A 15,329-nucleotide genomic window follows, 5' to 3' on the forward strand; every position below is an offset into this window, starting at 1 on the left:
TATTTCTTTGGGCTGCTTCACACTGACAGGCCCCTTTTCATCCACTGAAACAGCACAAGCATTTATTAACCCATGATGAAATTCTGTTGCTCTTCTGTTCTAGGTTTCTCGCTTTTCCTTTTCCTCACTCTCTCTGAGATGATAAAATATTTCTCAAAGTAATTGCTTAATAGTGAACTAATGAGACTGCTTTTTTTTTAATTTAAAGCTGTAATAGATGTTTGTGAAGTAGTATATTTGATTTTTTTTTTTTAGTGTCAGTGTTGTAAGTGGCAAGGAGGAAATGAGAAAACAGCTCGAGATGGGTGTAGCAGTCATAACCAGCGTGTATGGTATTTAATGCAGTGGGCAAACAAAAGCTTTATGTTTCCAGCAGGAGAAAATTACTTAATAAAGGAAACTTACCTCAGCTTTCTGCTGTTGGTAATAAATCCTTCATGTTTTGCATGTGATAACACCATGAAAATATCCTCTCCCTAGTTGATTGTGGGATGCTACCTGTTCCTTAAAGTTTTGTGAGCTTTGTCAAGTAGTTTCACATTTCTAGGCTTATCTTTAAAAGAAAAAAAGAGGATGAAGTTGGTTCCCATTCACGTGTTACTAAAGATTCAACACAAGATTCTTAAGCTTTTGTACAATTTTTATTTATAATTGGATGCTTGAGTAACTCCACTCCTATTAAACTTCTGTATTTTTGTTGGCAATTAGCAAGAGTCTAGTATGAAATTTTGATCTCTGTATATAATCTGAGCTCTGGGTAATCTGTGGGTCTTTGGCTTTATGCACAGGTAGCCTGTTTGGATCCCGCTGAGCCTTCCTGAGTGTGGTACCATGGCTGAACTCCTCCTAGAATAACTTTTGAGTTGAAAAGCTTTATAGCTGTGTTTGTGAAGTGCTGAGCCTAAGCTAGCAAACTTTTTCTTGGGGGTTTGTGACCTTCCACAAAGTTCTTCAAGCATCTTCCTACCACTTTCCCAACTGTGTCAGGATTTTCTGATTCTAATGCCATGCTGTGTGGAGAACAAAAATTCTAAACCAAGAGAGAAGAGGTTTCGAGGTCTTTGAGAAGAGGTTGCACATACGCCTAGTTGATATGCTGTATTTGTTGCCTGTCTAGGACTACTACTGATATGCCCAGGAGACTGGGAGCAATTCTAGGGAATAGTGAATAAGAGCAGCGCTGGGAAAGGTTATACTTAGTGCTTTGTGGTTTATAGACAGCTGTTTGCTTTAGAAAAAGGTACATCCATGCCATGTTCATCAGGGAAGCCCTGCTGGAGGAAATGCAGAGGCTGCCTACCTGTTAAACTGCGTTATCTTTGATGATACTTAGTTGGGAGGCTTTTCTGAAGAAAGATGAGGATGTTTCATGATGGGGAGGGAGAATGGCCAAGCACTCCTGCAGTTTGCTAATGTCCTGAAGTACTTACATAGATATACACAGTGACTGCGGGGGGGGGGGGGGGGGGGGGGAGGAAGAGAAGGTGAGAAAAAAAAAGCCTGTTCATCCATAACCCTGTTGGATGCAGTTTTTAGACATTTTTCTCTTGCTTTAGGTGGCAGAATTAGACTCTTAGGTGAGATTTTTGCTTATACCTCCCTTTGGCTTTCAAAAGTTTACAGGATATGCAGGAGGAATGTAAGTTTCCCATGGTTTAACGTAATGCTTTATTAGCCCCTGATACAGAAGTATCAGGGGCTAATCCGTAAGTGTCAAAGCTGTGACAATTTTGGAGTGGGATATGTGTGTGGATTGACTTGAGTTCAAAGTCTGAATGTGTGGTACGGGGTGGGGTGTTTTTTGTTTTACTTGCACTAATGTAGCTGCTGATATTTTTGTTAGTTTATGAATGCCAAAAATTTATTGACAGGTAGCATTTGGCTTCATTGTTTCTATTGTTTCTTTGAAAAAAGTTTTTTTTCCTCAAGTGAGCTGTGTGTTACAGCACTAAATCTGCTTTTCAGTTGCTTTGAATGTCCCACAGTTTTTAATCATGCTGTGCCTCGTTTGGCAAAAAATAAGTATTTTGCTGTTGTTTGGTCCATGAAGCTTGATGCAGTTCAGGGTTTGGGGTTTGTTGGGGTTTTTTTTAAACATTGGCTGAAGGGCAGGCAAATGTGTTTTTGTGACAGTTAGTTTTATTATAAATAAGCCAGCTAGAAAAACGGGCAATGGCATTAGTTGTCCTAATATCTAAACATCTCTTCTGTGCGTTTGGACTATCTGCATTGACATCTACAGCAAGTTGTCTTTTAATTCTTCTACAATGTAAGATTTTGTAGGATGCCATGTGTCTCAGTCTTTCTGTGTTGATATGGTGGGTTTTATCAGCCTCCCTGTACTGGAAGTGTCCCTAAATCATGTTCCTGAATATTAAGAGTTTATACCTTCAAGACAAATGCCTTGCTGGTTAAGCATGAGGCTTTTGGAAGAGACCTAGAATGGCAAAATGTTGTGTAGCAGTTTAGCCAAGCCTTCTTCCTGTGTTGCAGCCAGTAGGGCTAGTTGTCTTTAAATTACTCTCTCAAGCAACTTTTTGATTTCTTTTGTTGGAATAAGGTGTCAGTTGTATCAAATGCATACCCCATCTTATTTCTGCTTGCTTCAGTTTTTTGAATGAGCTGCCCATCAGGTATTTGAGAAAGCTTAGGTCTGTTGTTTGGACGTCACAACTTCTTACCTGACTAATTGGGTTGTGACAGTGCGTTGAACTTTTCAGTGATGCAGTGTCTCTCATTTGAGTTGGTAGAGCCCGTTGAGCGAGCATGTGTGTAAAAACTTGCTTGAGCTTCACATGGGAATTGTGGTGGTGATTTCAGATGTTCTTTGGTCTTTCCTTGGTCACTGTCCTTATTCTGGAGGCTCCTCTCTCGTTTTTTTTCAGTCTTGATTTACCAAATCATCTTCTGTTAACCTGCTGCTTTGTTTTCCTTTTTAGATTCAGTGGAACTAAGCTATTGGTCTAAGGTACAGTAAATGGTAGGAAGAGAGCTGAAGATAAAAGCCAGAAATAAAAAGGTTGGGAGAATGGTAAGACAAAATGTGTTCAGCAGTTTTTATTCCTAGTGTTCAGCTGTAGTGGTCTTAGCTGTAGCAAATGACACATGTTCTCTGAAGTATCGGAAACTTTTCCCTCAGAACTTCTTCGGGTAATTTTTAGGAGTGTAGTTGAGGAAGATCCATTTCTCTTAAAATTAGTGGAAATGGAAAATCCTCAGCAAGCTGCAGGATCACATCCAGTGAGCTGACGGTATCTTCTGGTGACTCTTCCAGTATACTTAAAACTTTTCCTTTAAAAGCCCCTTTATGAAAAAGGAGGATTAAGTTTTTAAAAAGAAAATAGAGTTAAAAAGCTAGCAAATACTTTAAGACAGAATTGTTGAGAAGCAAAATGGATAGGCAGCACAAAGCCCACCACAGCAAAGAGATGGAGAGTCTCTCCAGAGGGCTTGTTTAACAGGGGAGAGCCCATATATTTTTGCGTAGTCTCCCTCTTTCTCAAGTTTAGAGACCGTCCAGTGTTCCCTCAGTTGCCGAAGCATTTTAATTTGAGAATCCACACTTTCTTGTGAGAAATCTTAGAAGGTTTTGGCAAGATTTTTGAGCTGGCCAAGACATCAGTCAAGACTTCTGTATGTTTCTGTGGGTTTTTTTATGGTACATTGTTAATATAACCTGAAGTGGTTTGTAGTTTTCTTTAAAATTCTGTAACATCTCCTCTGCTGGCAAGAACCTGGTTTAAAACCAGTAATTTTCAGATTAATTTTACTGAGAGGAACAGGCTGTAGTGCATAGCATGGAATAAGCAGGTGTAAATGCTCATCTGTGTGCTGAATTTTGGAGTACGGGAGATCCAAGTCAGAACAAACTAGAGGGCAGAGAGAGAGGAGGTGGCAGGAGACCGTCCCGGCTGCATCGCCGCGGTGTGTGTTGTTCACTGACGGAGGATGACCGTGCCTCGCTGGGCCTGCTGCTTTGGGGTCTGGCTTCCGCAGGAGGAGGATGCGAGTAGCGACAGGTAACTCTAGGGTAAAGAGATAAGCGTCTCTAAGGTAAGAGAGGGAGCTGGAAGGAATAGGGTTGTCTTAGTTTCTTTTCTGAACGGTTCTAAGAGTCCTTCCACTTACTTCACACACCCCTCATCGTGAGAATCCTTTGAACAGTCTTTCCTGCAGGTCTCGGTGCGTTCCTAGGCTGGCAAACCATCTTGACAACGTGATCCGTAGCCCAAAATCTTCACCCATGTCAGTGATCTGTTCCTTGGTGGACACAGGATTTTTCTGGTGTGCGAGGTGTGCTGCTGGAGGACACTGGCAAAGCTTGACTTGTTGACTTGCTTTCAGGTGACTTAGCAGGCTTGTTACCGGCTTTGATATTGGCAATTAATGTGAAGGCCTTTATGAGAGCCCCACATCTGCTCAGAGCTGCATGTGCTTGTTTCCGCGTTGCTGTCCTCTGCTCTGTCCCACTACAAGGCACCAAAATGGAATTACATTAGCTCTGCAGATGGGCTTTTGCCATTTTTTTTCCTCCATCTTAAATCTTTTATTATTACCTCCCACCACTGCCTCAGGCATTCACCACCCTCTTATATTTTGTTTAGCTCTGTCCTTCCATGCAAAGGCTTTCTCTTCTCCTTCTCTGCAAATCCTTGAGATAATCAAAAAGCCAATTTGCTCCGATTGTTTTGCAGTTGCTGTAGGCCAAAGACCAGCGCTCCGTTCTGATCGCCTGCTGGCTCATGTTAAATACTTACATCATCTTGCGTACTTCAGCTGTTTGTCCATATGGATTTGCTCTGACTTGAAAAGCTGATGGGTGGTAAAGGAAAGGAGAGGCCGGATCCCTGCGGGGAGTGCACATGGAGCCATATGTCAGTATTTCTGGTGATCTGGTGCCCCCTGGAGACTGCTGCTGCTGCTGACATAATGAATGTCAAGATTGCACTTAATAGATGTCCCTAGGCTGAAGAGGACAATATGTGAACCATATTGTTCTCCCAACAGAAGTGGAGGATACTAGAAAAGGCAGTGGAGTAAAAGCAAGGACTCTCTAAAAATAACAATTACACATCTTGTAATTCTTAAAGTTAATGAAGACTGACAGCTGTCTTTCATGTTTACGTAGATAAGCCTGTGTAGCTCAAAAACGGGTATGCAAGATTAAGTGTAGATGTTGGAAAGTAGTATGAGGTGGGATTTAAGTGTTAAGTTCACAAGACAGGCTGAATAGATTCCGTTAGCTGGTCTGAGAGGCCAGCCAACCCAACAGGAAAATGTGGAAGTCTCTTACCAAATCTGGAATGGGAATCGGAACTTTATCACAAGCTTTGTAAGGAAACTGGTGTTTTTGTTAACCTCTTTCAGGAGATTAACAAAAAAAAGGTTGGTACCTTTTTAACACTTAAGTGAGGGGTATAATAAATTGTATTCCAATGCAGGGAACGTATTTGACCTGGTTGTGGAATCGGCTTTCATTTTTCCAAAGTAAACCACCTGAAACAGAGGTAGACTTAAAAAAATACTCCTTTTTTATCATTTTTATTTTATTTGGGGGGGAAAAGCTGCAAAATGATAATCTCTTTTGGGTGTTATTTCTCTTGAAACAACCTTTCTGCAGACTGAGAATACAGGAATTGCCTATTTTACCCTGACTGCAGAGAAGAATGCTGGATGGTCTTGAGGAGGAAGAAAATCTCAATGTTATGCTTGTATGCAGCTATTTTCAGGGTTACAGTTAAGGCCCACCAAAATGCTGAGCTTCAGTACTGTTGTCTGTTTATGACTACGTGGATAGATTTTAACCCTCAAGTATCATGAGAAAATTAAAGTCCACCAGCTCTTGAGCCCACATCATTTAAATTGAAGTGCAATTTTACCTGAGCCTTGTCTGCCTGCTGCAGCCTGTTCAGCCCGAAGAGGGCACCGTGCACCATCCTCCGCTCTGCTCGGAGGCCAGGCGGTGCCCAGAAGCAGGAGCAGGAATTGAACTCCAGGCTGCTTACAAGAAATATGCCTAACTCGATTAATGTCCTTCTTATTTTTGTTTGGAGAAATTTAAACAGGCAGAAAATAGTAGTAGTCTGATGTGAAACAAATGAGACTTAAGTTCTCGTGCTCAATTCTTAGTGCTTTTTCTTCCTGGAAAAGTTCTGTCATTCGCAAATGTAATACTTGCTTTAAGGTTGGCTTTTTACTTTTAACAGTATGTTCTTTTTGTGCCTTTAAAATTTATAGCCAAAGACTGCTTCTGATATTGCGAAGCTATGTGAAGGGACTAAACAAGTTCGATAAGGAAGAATACATCTGTACCTCTTGCCTGTGGGATTTGTGGTCTTTGAGAAATGGGAACATGTATATCACTTAATCCCTCCTCCTTGCTTTCCTTCCTTTCCAAGAAACCGGTACAGTTGTCTTAACTTCAGGCAGCGTTCTGCGATTGCCTTGGCTTACAGTGGCTAGTGGAGACCTACAGTTCTCGAACCTTGTTTTCTTAATGTGATGGCAATCCGTTGCTGCTGTTGAGCCGGTTGTTTTCCGTTAGGCCACTTGCCCCTCTGTGGGGTTTGTGCAGTTGTGAAAATAACTTTGGATGGTACGCAGCGTTCATTCTCTTGTTTTTACAGCAGGAAGGTGAAATGGAAGGTGAGGCAGTCGAAGCTATTGTGGAGGAATCGGAAACTTTTATTAAGGGGAAAGAGAGAAAAACCTATCAAAGACGCCGTGAAGGTGGGCAGGAGGACGATGCTTGTCATATACCACCGAACCAAGCAGATGGAGGTGAAGTAGTGCAGGATGTCAACAGTGGTGTGCAGATGGTGATGATGGAACAGCTGGATCCAACTCTTCTTCAGATGAAGACTGAAGTAATGGAAGGTGCAGTGCCTCAAGAAACAGAGGCCACGGTGGACGACACACAGATCATAACACTTCAGGTTGTTAATATGGAAGAGCAGCCTATAAACCTTGGTGAGCTTCAGCTGGTCCAAGTACCTGTACCAGTGACTGTTCCTGTTGCCACCACGTCTGTGGAAGAACTTCAGGGAGCTTATGAAAATGAGGTTTCCAAAGGAGGCCTGCAAGAGGGAGAGCCCATGATCTGCCACACCCTCCCTTTACCAGAAGGCTTCCAGGTAGTGAAAGTGGGTGCAAATGGTGAGGTGGAGACACTGGAACAAGGTGAACTTCAGCCACAGGAAGATCCCAATTGGCAAAAAGATCCAGACTACCAGCCACCAGCCAAAAAAACAAAGAAAAACAAAAAGAGCAAGCTTCGCTACACCGAGGAAGGCAAAGATGTGGATGTCTCTGTGTATGACTTTGAAGAGGAGCAGCAGGAGGGTTTGTTGTCTGAGGTCAATGCAGAAAAGGTGGTGGGCAATATGAAGCCACCTAAACCAACAAAAATTAAAAAGAAAGGTAAGCTCCCCATCTGCAAGTGGATTCTGAAAATGTACTTGTTATGGTAGGACCTTGCAATATGGTTGAAGTGACTGAGTAGATGCAAGTGGGAGCAAAGCTGACATGCCCAGTGTTGCCTACTATATGAGAGTGCTCAGCTCTATTGTTTCTTGGGCAAACCTTCCATCTCCTCCATCTAGGCTATAAAGGAGCTCATTTTGCTCGAGCATGATGCTGTGGCATTAATATTCCCATATAACTACAATTGAAAAGATTCTTTTCATATGTAATACATATGTAAGAGTTTGTGTACGTGTGGTTTACGTCAGGAACCGACATACAGTTTGTGCTGTGGGCTTTTCCTAACCAATTGCTGGGTAGGGTAGATGGTGCAAAATACAGCAATAAGTATGTTTGATTTTTCTTCAAACTGTAAATTGAGGATCCCTTTTTAGAGCAGAGAAGGAACACTGAGTGCTGGCATAGTAATGAAAGCTGAAGCCACGCCAGCCAATAGGCAGCAACTGTTCCTAAGGATATGTAGTTGGATTTAATGGTACATGATGGTTCCTTGTAGTAGCTACACCTCCAAGAATCTTTGCTTTTCCTTGCTAATCTCTCATGTTACGCAGTAGACCACAGTACTGTCAGGAATAAAGATGATTTCCTTCATGGCTAGGTGTAAAGAAGACATTCCAGTGCGAATTGTGCAGTTACACTTGTCCGCGTCGTTCCAACTTGGACCGCCACATGAAAAGCCACACTGATGAAAGACCACATAAGTGCCATCTCTGTGGCAGGGCTTTCCGGACAGTCACATTGCTGAGGAACCACCTCAACACTCACACAGGTACTGTTGCTTTTGCAGGATCTGCTCTGTCTTTAGAACCGATAGACAAACAGGGTGGATCTGTCTTGAATCTGTCTAATTCTACTTACGGAACAAGCTAGAAAAGGAAGAAATTACGTGGTGTTGCTGTTCATTTCTCACTTGAACAGTTTTCTGCCTGCCCAGATCAGATGCAAAGCTCATCACGTACACAGATATAAAGCCGATCCTGGGCTCGATCTGAAATTACCCAAAGTTACAGAAGATCTTCCATTTGTCTTGGGCATTAGTTATTGTGTTCTAAGCTTTGTGTTGCTGCTGCCACTTGTGGAAAAGTAAGATGAGAATGAGGCTGGAGTTGAAAATAGTGGAAAGAAAACCCCACCTCAAACAAACAAAAAACCCACCCCCCAAAACAAACGAACAAAAGCTCCAAAAATCAAACACCATGGAATAGATTATGAACTGGACCAATAAAACTTATGGCTAGGAACTGCAGCACACTTTCTCCATACATAATTTCTGGTGTAGAACTAAAGGAAATTGAACTGTAAGTAAGCGCTTTGAACTTTCTGTCCCCCCAAAAAAGTGTCATATCCCTCATGTTCTCTGCCTACCTACTTTATGTCTAACTGGATGGTTTGAAATTCATAAATAACTAAGTGGTACAAAAATACAGGAGTTTGTTTCCTCCTTGAAAGGATATTAAATCTCTAAGATCTTCAGTCCATTAATTATGTATCTAAAAGTTGTGACTCCTGTGTACTACTTGCTGCTCTAATCTAATCTTTCAGAACATGAAAACAATGTCGTTAATTCACTTAGTGTCTCATATTATCTTTTGCCACTAAATCTGAATGTCATCATCTTCCTGTTTTGCTGCAAACGATTAGGTACTCGCCCTCACAAGTGCCCAGACTGTGACATGGCCTTTGTGACCAGTGGAGAGTTGGTTCGGCATCGCCGCTACAAACATACCCATGAGAAACCATTCAAATGTTCAATGTGTGATTATGCTAGTGTGGAGGTATGTTAGTTAATTGTTACAGCACTGAGTACTTCCTTCTACGCTTCAAAGCTTGTTCGCCATCTGTTATAAACTGTTCTTAGGCATTTCCTCTTTGGCCATTTGTTTAAAAGGCTCTGAGCAAAAAAAGTTATAAATCAGGTCTGCTCTTGGAAGCAGATGGTGGGGTTTCCTCAGCTAATGAGAAAACAGTTTGAGAGCATTTATGCACAGAAATGCTAGGTGATACCCATTTCCTCTTTGGAGACAATAGTTGTTGTCATTGCTGCTTAAATTATTTGGCTTTTAAGATGATTGCAGGAATTGTAGCGTGCTCCATGTTGAAGGAGGCAGCCATCTCCTGCTGCAGTAGGATGTACTTTCAGACTAGCGGTGCCCTCCCATTTTAGAAATGTGCATTCTGCACATTATCTGATTATGCTGTTTAAGGTAGCTATAGCCAAAACTAATGAGCCTTTGCCTCAATACTGGTGAAAAGCAGCTTTGCTAATATTGGGTGATTGTCTAATTGGCTCAAGTAAATTAAGCTTCCTTGAATACTCTCCCCTACGGAATATTGTTACTTATGCTACAGGACAGCTTATGTATTGTGATAGGAAGTTTGAGCAAGATGATGAGGAAAATAATATGTAAAAAAAAAAGGGATGTCTACAGTGGAAAAAAGCTACAGCAGAGGTTGAGTAGGGGCTTTGGGCTTTTTTTTCTACCCACACTGTGGCTGCAGTGCTGTAATTCCAGGCCCTGTGGTTTGAGTACTGAATAAATTGTGTTGCAGTGGTTTTTGTAGCATGAGTTAGGAAAGAATAACCCAAGTTGGTCCTTATGTGAGCTCATGCTGCATTTTGTAGACATAGGATAGTGATTAAGCAATGTGGTCAGGCTGGAGTAGAAAATACATCAACATTTGTGTTCGTGCTGGCATTTGAGCTGGATTTGTACCTTCTAGATAAAAGCAGGAGAGGAAAGGAATTAAGTCACCCTGTTGATTGTAGGGCTAGATTTTTGTTGTTCTGAGGAAGAAATTGATTTGTCTCCCTCAGAGTAACTGGAGAGGACCCAAGAAAGCACCCTGTGGAGAAAAATACACTGTATGGGGCACACTAACCCCCGCAATGTTCCTGGGGTGCATGCTTTCCCAGAACACTTTCCTTGTGTCTCTCCAGGGTACTTTCAAATTTTAGCATGTCTTCAGATGCTGAGATGGTGGATAACAGTAAGGTGAGCACAAGACTAAACCAGACTGCACCAAATGTGAGAACAACCATCAAGCATGACTGGGAACGAGGTTGGGAGGCGAAGTAGAGCGGGCAGGAGTGGCTGGCTATGTGCAGCATAAGAATGGCAGTGAAACATGCTTGCTTGGTTTAGTGGCAGGGTAAAAATAGACTACCCTAAACTCTTGACGGATTTCTTGTGCTTTTGGCAATCTTCCCTGCTCATGTATGCTAACTTCGGTCTTGCTCTTGACTTCTAGGTTAGCAAATTGAAACGCCACATTCGTTCTCACACTGGAGAGCGTCCGTTCCAGTGCAGCTTGTGCAGCTATGCCAGCAGGGATACCTACAAACTGAAGAGGCACATGAGGACCCACTCCGGTACTGATGCCGTGGTTTTTTTTTAGTGTTTTTTACGTTTTAGTGTCAAGAGTGCTGAGGCTGTGTACAATGTGTGCTCACACTTAAACAGGAGAAGAAATACTACTTTGTAGTTCAACAGAAAACTTTTATGAAGTCTGTAGCTGAAGAGAATGCGCGCCATCATTTGTAAGCGCGAGTAAATTCGTAACCTGATAGTGATTGCTGCACTGAGAAATGAGCTCGGAGGATTCTGATTTCCAGTTTGATTGTGAGGTGGTAAAATACAGACACTTCTACTATGAACAGAGGAAACTTCTTCTATTATCAGTGTTCCACTTCCAGTTGAGGATTATAGCCATTTACAGTTTCATGCTTGAGTGTAGTTGCAAGAGCATCTCATGCATGTTAGTTCAGAAAGACCCTAAATTTGTGGATGGTTGTAGCACACAACATTACTGGCATGCCAAATTAATCATATTGCTAAAATGGAAGAGGAAGAAAAATGCCCTTGTGTGTGTACATGAGCATTCAGAACCCCCACCCCTAAAAAAACCAATCTGATGCCACTTGCTGTCTTTTGGCATGTAGGTCTTCCATGCATTTCTCAGAGTAAGGATAATAATTTGACTTACTTGCTTAGAGATTGAACTCAAGTCTCTTTGTAGAAAAATGCATACTGGAGCTAAAACTTCTAGAAAGAGACATCATTGAGCTCTTTCTAGAGTTACTATTTCTATCACCTAAGTTGTCTGTTGCAAGTTTCTGGGAGGTTGCTTTGTTTGTGGCTTCTTGATGAGATTTCTTTTTAATAAAAGTCCTTGTGCTTTTTTTTTCCTTCTGCTACTGAAGGAGAGAAGCCATATGAATGTTACATCTGCCATGCTCGCTTCACTCAGAGTGGTACCATGAAGATGCACATTTTGCAGAAGCACACGGAGAATGTGGCCAAATTTCACTGTCCTCACTGTGATACTGTTATAGCGAGAAAGAGTGACTTGGGTATGTATCTCTCAGAAGTGGAGAAGAGTCTACAAAATGCTTTCCCAGAATTGGAGTTCATGTAACCCAGCTGCTGTCTTTTTTTTTTTTTTACCTAGTAGTTCTGGAAACTGTACAACATGAAGCACAGCTTCATGTGTGGCTGGTAATACACACTTTTAGCTTACAATAGGTGCTGCATACTATGATAATTTTCAGTTTCTCTTCATTATTTGAATATGTAGCATGTTTTCCAAGCGTACAAGGCAAGTTACTATTTACTCGCCCATAGATGCGAGGCGTTTATTGAACTTGGTCTGAGATTACAACTGCGTATGGATTAGCATTTGAAAAACCAAAAGATCACTTGGCTTGACCTCCTGCACGTTGGAGGCCATTAAGTTTTGTGCAGAGATACTTTCATCAAGCTGAAAGGTTTGAATTAGATCAAATCGTTTAATTTTCTGGTATGTGGAGCTGTGTGTCACAGGGCAGGAAAGACTGAGTTTTCACAAAAGCCCTCAGTCCTTGCAGTGGGAGCGTCTTGATCCTAGTGAGCAGTACCCAGTGTGATTCTGGCAGGCAGGCTCTCTTTTATCTTCGACAAGAAGGTGAAAAAATAGTATTACGCCCAGAGCAGCTGAGGAAAAGGAAGAAGCCACGATTTGGCAGAACTTTCTGTCTATAAACAGAATATCACCCAAGTAATGGGAAGGCAGGCTCCCTTCCAATAAAGACAAGTGTAAAGTGCTGCAATGAGAGGCAGTTTGGGAGGATGGCAGTCAGTTGATGTCAGGAGCAAACGAGCTGATTTACAACAGAGGAAGACTGATGTTAGCTATGAAGACTTTTTCTTCTAATGTTTTAGTCTACCTCGTGCAGCTGTGGTATGCTTTTAGTTGGAGGTTTTTAAGGAAGTGACTAAAACCTCTGCTGGTATCCCTGTTGCCTTCAAGTCCTGTCGCTCGTGACTTCTAATCCTGCAGAAAATCGTGTTTCCCCCCTCCAGTGTATTATCTGGCTTCTGGCTGTATCCAGGCAATTCAGAGTAGTCCTAAACATAACAGTCCCCAAGACACTTCAGTTTGCCAATCGTATGTTATCAAATGCAAGTGCACTGTATCAGATTGTTACTAATAACCAAATCTAGAATCTGGTGGAAAAACTTGATTGAGTTCCTCTGCAAGACCTTTTCTGTCTGGAAATGGTTCTGGTTGCTTTTAATTGTGAGTCTTTTCAGTTTTTAGTTGAATCCTAAATTAACTATTGTACTTTTTTTGGCTTGAGCTCAAGAGTATCTGGAGGGAAGAGTGCTAAGGGACTGTAGGATAGTCTCTCATGCTTGGAAGGCCATGGTGATGAAAACCTCTGATCTTTTTCCTCCTAGGTGTCCATTTGCGAAAGCAGCATTCCTACATCGAACAGGGCAAGAAGTGTCGCTACTGTGACGCTGTGTTTCATGAGCGTTATGCCCTCATACAGCATCAAAAGTCTCACAAGAATGAGAAGCGCTTCAAGTGTGACCAGTGCGATTATGCATGCAGACAGGTAAGCCGGTGGGACTGGCACCCCTTGTGAGCGTTAGAACAGGAGCTAAAAATATGAGGTAGAAATCTCAGCTCTTAAGTTTGACCAGCTCTCAAGATCAAATTATCTCTCTAAATCTGATGGGTGTGAAGGAATGTTCAGTGGCCTTTGCTTCCTGACGGTGTAGTGCTCCCCTGTAGAGAAGTACCTTCTAAGTCACAACCTTGACGTATCTCTTGACAAAGGGATAAGAGTCCATATAGGACGGAAGTAGCTAAGACTGAATATGCAACCAGTCGATGTTCTCACGTTCCTGCAGAATCTTCCTTTCCTTGATATCAAGGATAAAGTTTTGGCCTCCTTTTAGCTGAAAATTCACTCTTTTGTGTCTGTGTGTCTGAGTTCTCAGGTTACTTTTCCTGTCTTGTCCCTGTCAGGAGCGGCACATGGTCATGCATAAACGGACCCATACTGGAGAAAAGCCTTATGCCTGTAGCCATTGTGATAAAACCTTCCGTCAGAAACAGCTCCTCGATATGCACTTCAAACGATACCACGATCCCAACTTTGTCCCCGCTGCCTTTGTCTGTTCCAAGTGTGGCAAAACATTCACTCGCAGGGTAAGGGAATATACTGTTTTGAATTGTGGGGTTTTGGGGTGGAATGAGGCTTTTAGCCAAGGGGAGGGGAACATCCTTACCCAAAAGGCAGGGTGGGTGAGGTACAGGGCACAATACTGAGCTTTTAAATAGATCACTTCTTTCCGAGAGGAAGAGAGAGGAGGGGGAGACCTGGTGTAATTCAGCATTAGTACTAGCGTGGATTAGCGTTGACATCGTGAGCAATGTGGAAATGCAACTTTACGGATAAAAGTTAATGAAATTTACCCATTTTCCCTAAATAGTCTTCCTTTAAAAAAAAAAAGACGTAAGTTACCAGAAATGTGTTTGAAAGTACAGAGCCAGAATATCTGATCTTGAATTCAATGCATCTTGTGTTTTTTGTTGCGTTTTTTTCTCTTCCACTGAGTAGAACACAATGGCCAGACATGCTGATAACTGCTCTGGCCTAGATGGAGGGGAAGGAGAGAATGGAGGAGAGACAAAGAAGGGCAAACGTGGCCGAAAGAGAAAGATGCGGTCTAAGAAAGAAGATTCCTCTGATAGCGGTAAGAAGCAGCTCAGTATATTCTGGAAATGACAGGCCTGTGATTCACTGTGCGTGTTAGCTGTTAGTTTGCCGGTTCTGCAGGTTTGTTCTGGCACTTGAAGGGTTTTTACCTAGTTGGCAAGAGAAAAATGATAGTACGTGGCCAAGTTCAGAGGTGACTGCCTGTGAGGGATAGTATAGATTCTGCTGGCCCAGGCCTCTTCCAGGGCAGAGTAGTTGAAAAAAAAAAAAAAAACACCAGTCTGATGCCCCTTGACTCGGCCCTGCAGTTCCTGTCCTGCCTGCTCTTCTGTGTGTGAAACTCTCTGGGTGTGTATTCAGCGTCCCAAAAGAAATTGTGTGTTTCGGTGGTGTGCTGCTACAAAATGGTACGTGCCCCTGCTTCACTGCTACGTGCAGCGTGTCCAGACAACCCCACTGTAGAATAGCTTGGCTGCTTCTGCGGGGGAAGGCTGGCAGCATCAGAGAATGGTGGAGATAGTGCTGGCAACCTATGGACTGCTGTGAAGGGCCTGCCAAGACAGTTAAAGGGTCAAGGAGCTGGTGGTGTCTTCCACTTCATGGGTGTGTTTGCATGTATGCTGGTATTGAGAAGATGGCTTTTGAGGGGCCCTGACTACGTGGAGAACGTGCCAGAAGATGGGTTGGGTGCAGTTTGTAATAGGGGGGCTGCTGTCTCTAAGCTTCTCCACAACAAGGAGATGACAGAAGCTGTTGCAGCAGATAGCGATCACCTTCACTGCGGTATCACTTGTGAAGGAAAACTCCATCATAGTCCTCACTCCTGGTAGAGGGAAAACTTCATTGTGACTTCAGCAGG

General features: G+C 42.5%; 1 protein-coding gene across 2 annotated transcripts in view; it reads left to right on the forward strand.

The window, feature by feature from the left end:
• The first annotated feature begins 6,630 nt into the window (after positions 1-6,630).
• Positions 6,631-15,329, forward strand: part of CTCF (CCCTC-binding factor (zinc finger protein)) — a 13,852-nt gene continuing 5,153 nt past the window's right edge. Inside the window, exons 1-8 of one of the 2 annotated variants that reach the window (XM_010287529.1) lie at positions 6,631-7,419; positions 8,081-8,251; positions 9,124-9,257; positions 10,732-10,852; positions 11,684-11,833; positions 13,200-13,360; positions 13,777-13,959; positions 14,372-14,507. In XM_010287529.1, coding sequence (XP_010285831.1) covers positions 6,639-7,419; positions 8,081-8,251; positions 9,124-9,257; positions 10,732-10,852; positions 11,684-11,833; positions 13,200-13,360; positions 13,777-13,959; positions 14,372-14,507 — 1,837 coding nt within the window. In that variant the 5' untranslated portion in view covers positions 6,631-6,638. The remainder of the gene's footprint in view (positions 7,420-8,080; positions 8,252-9,123; positions 9,258-10,731; positions 10,853-11,683; positions 11,834-13,199; positions 13,361-13,776; positions 13,960-14,371; positions 14,508-15,329) is intronic. The other variant, XM_010287530.1, reaches the window with a different exon arrangement.

The sequence above is a fragment of the Phaethon lepturus genome, unplaced genomic scaffold, assembly GCF_000687285.1.
Source record: "Phaethon lepturus isolate BGI_N335 unplaced genomic scaffold, ASM68728v1 scaffold51985, whole genome shotgun sequence".
Taxonomy (NCBI): domain Eukaryota; kingdom Metazoa; phylum Chordata; class Aves; order Phaethontiformes; family Phaethontidae; genus Phaethon; species Phaethon lepturus.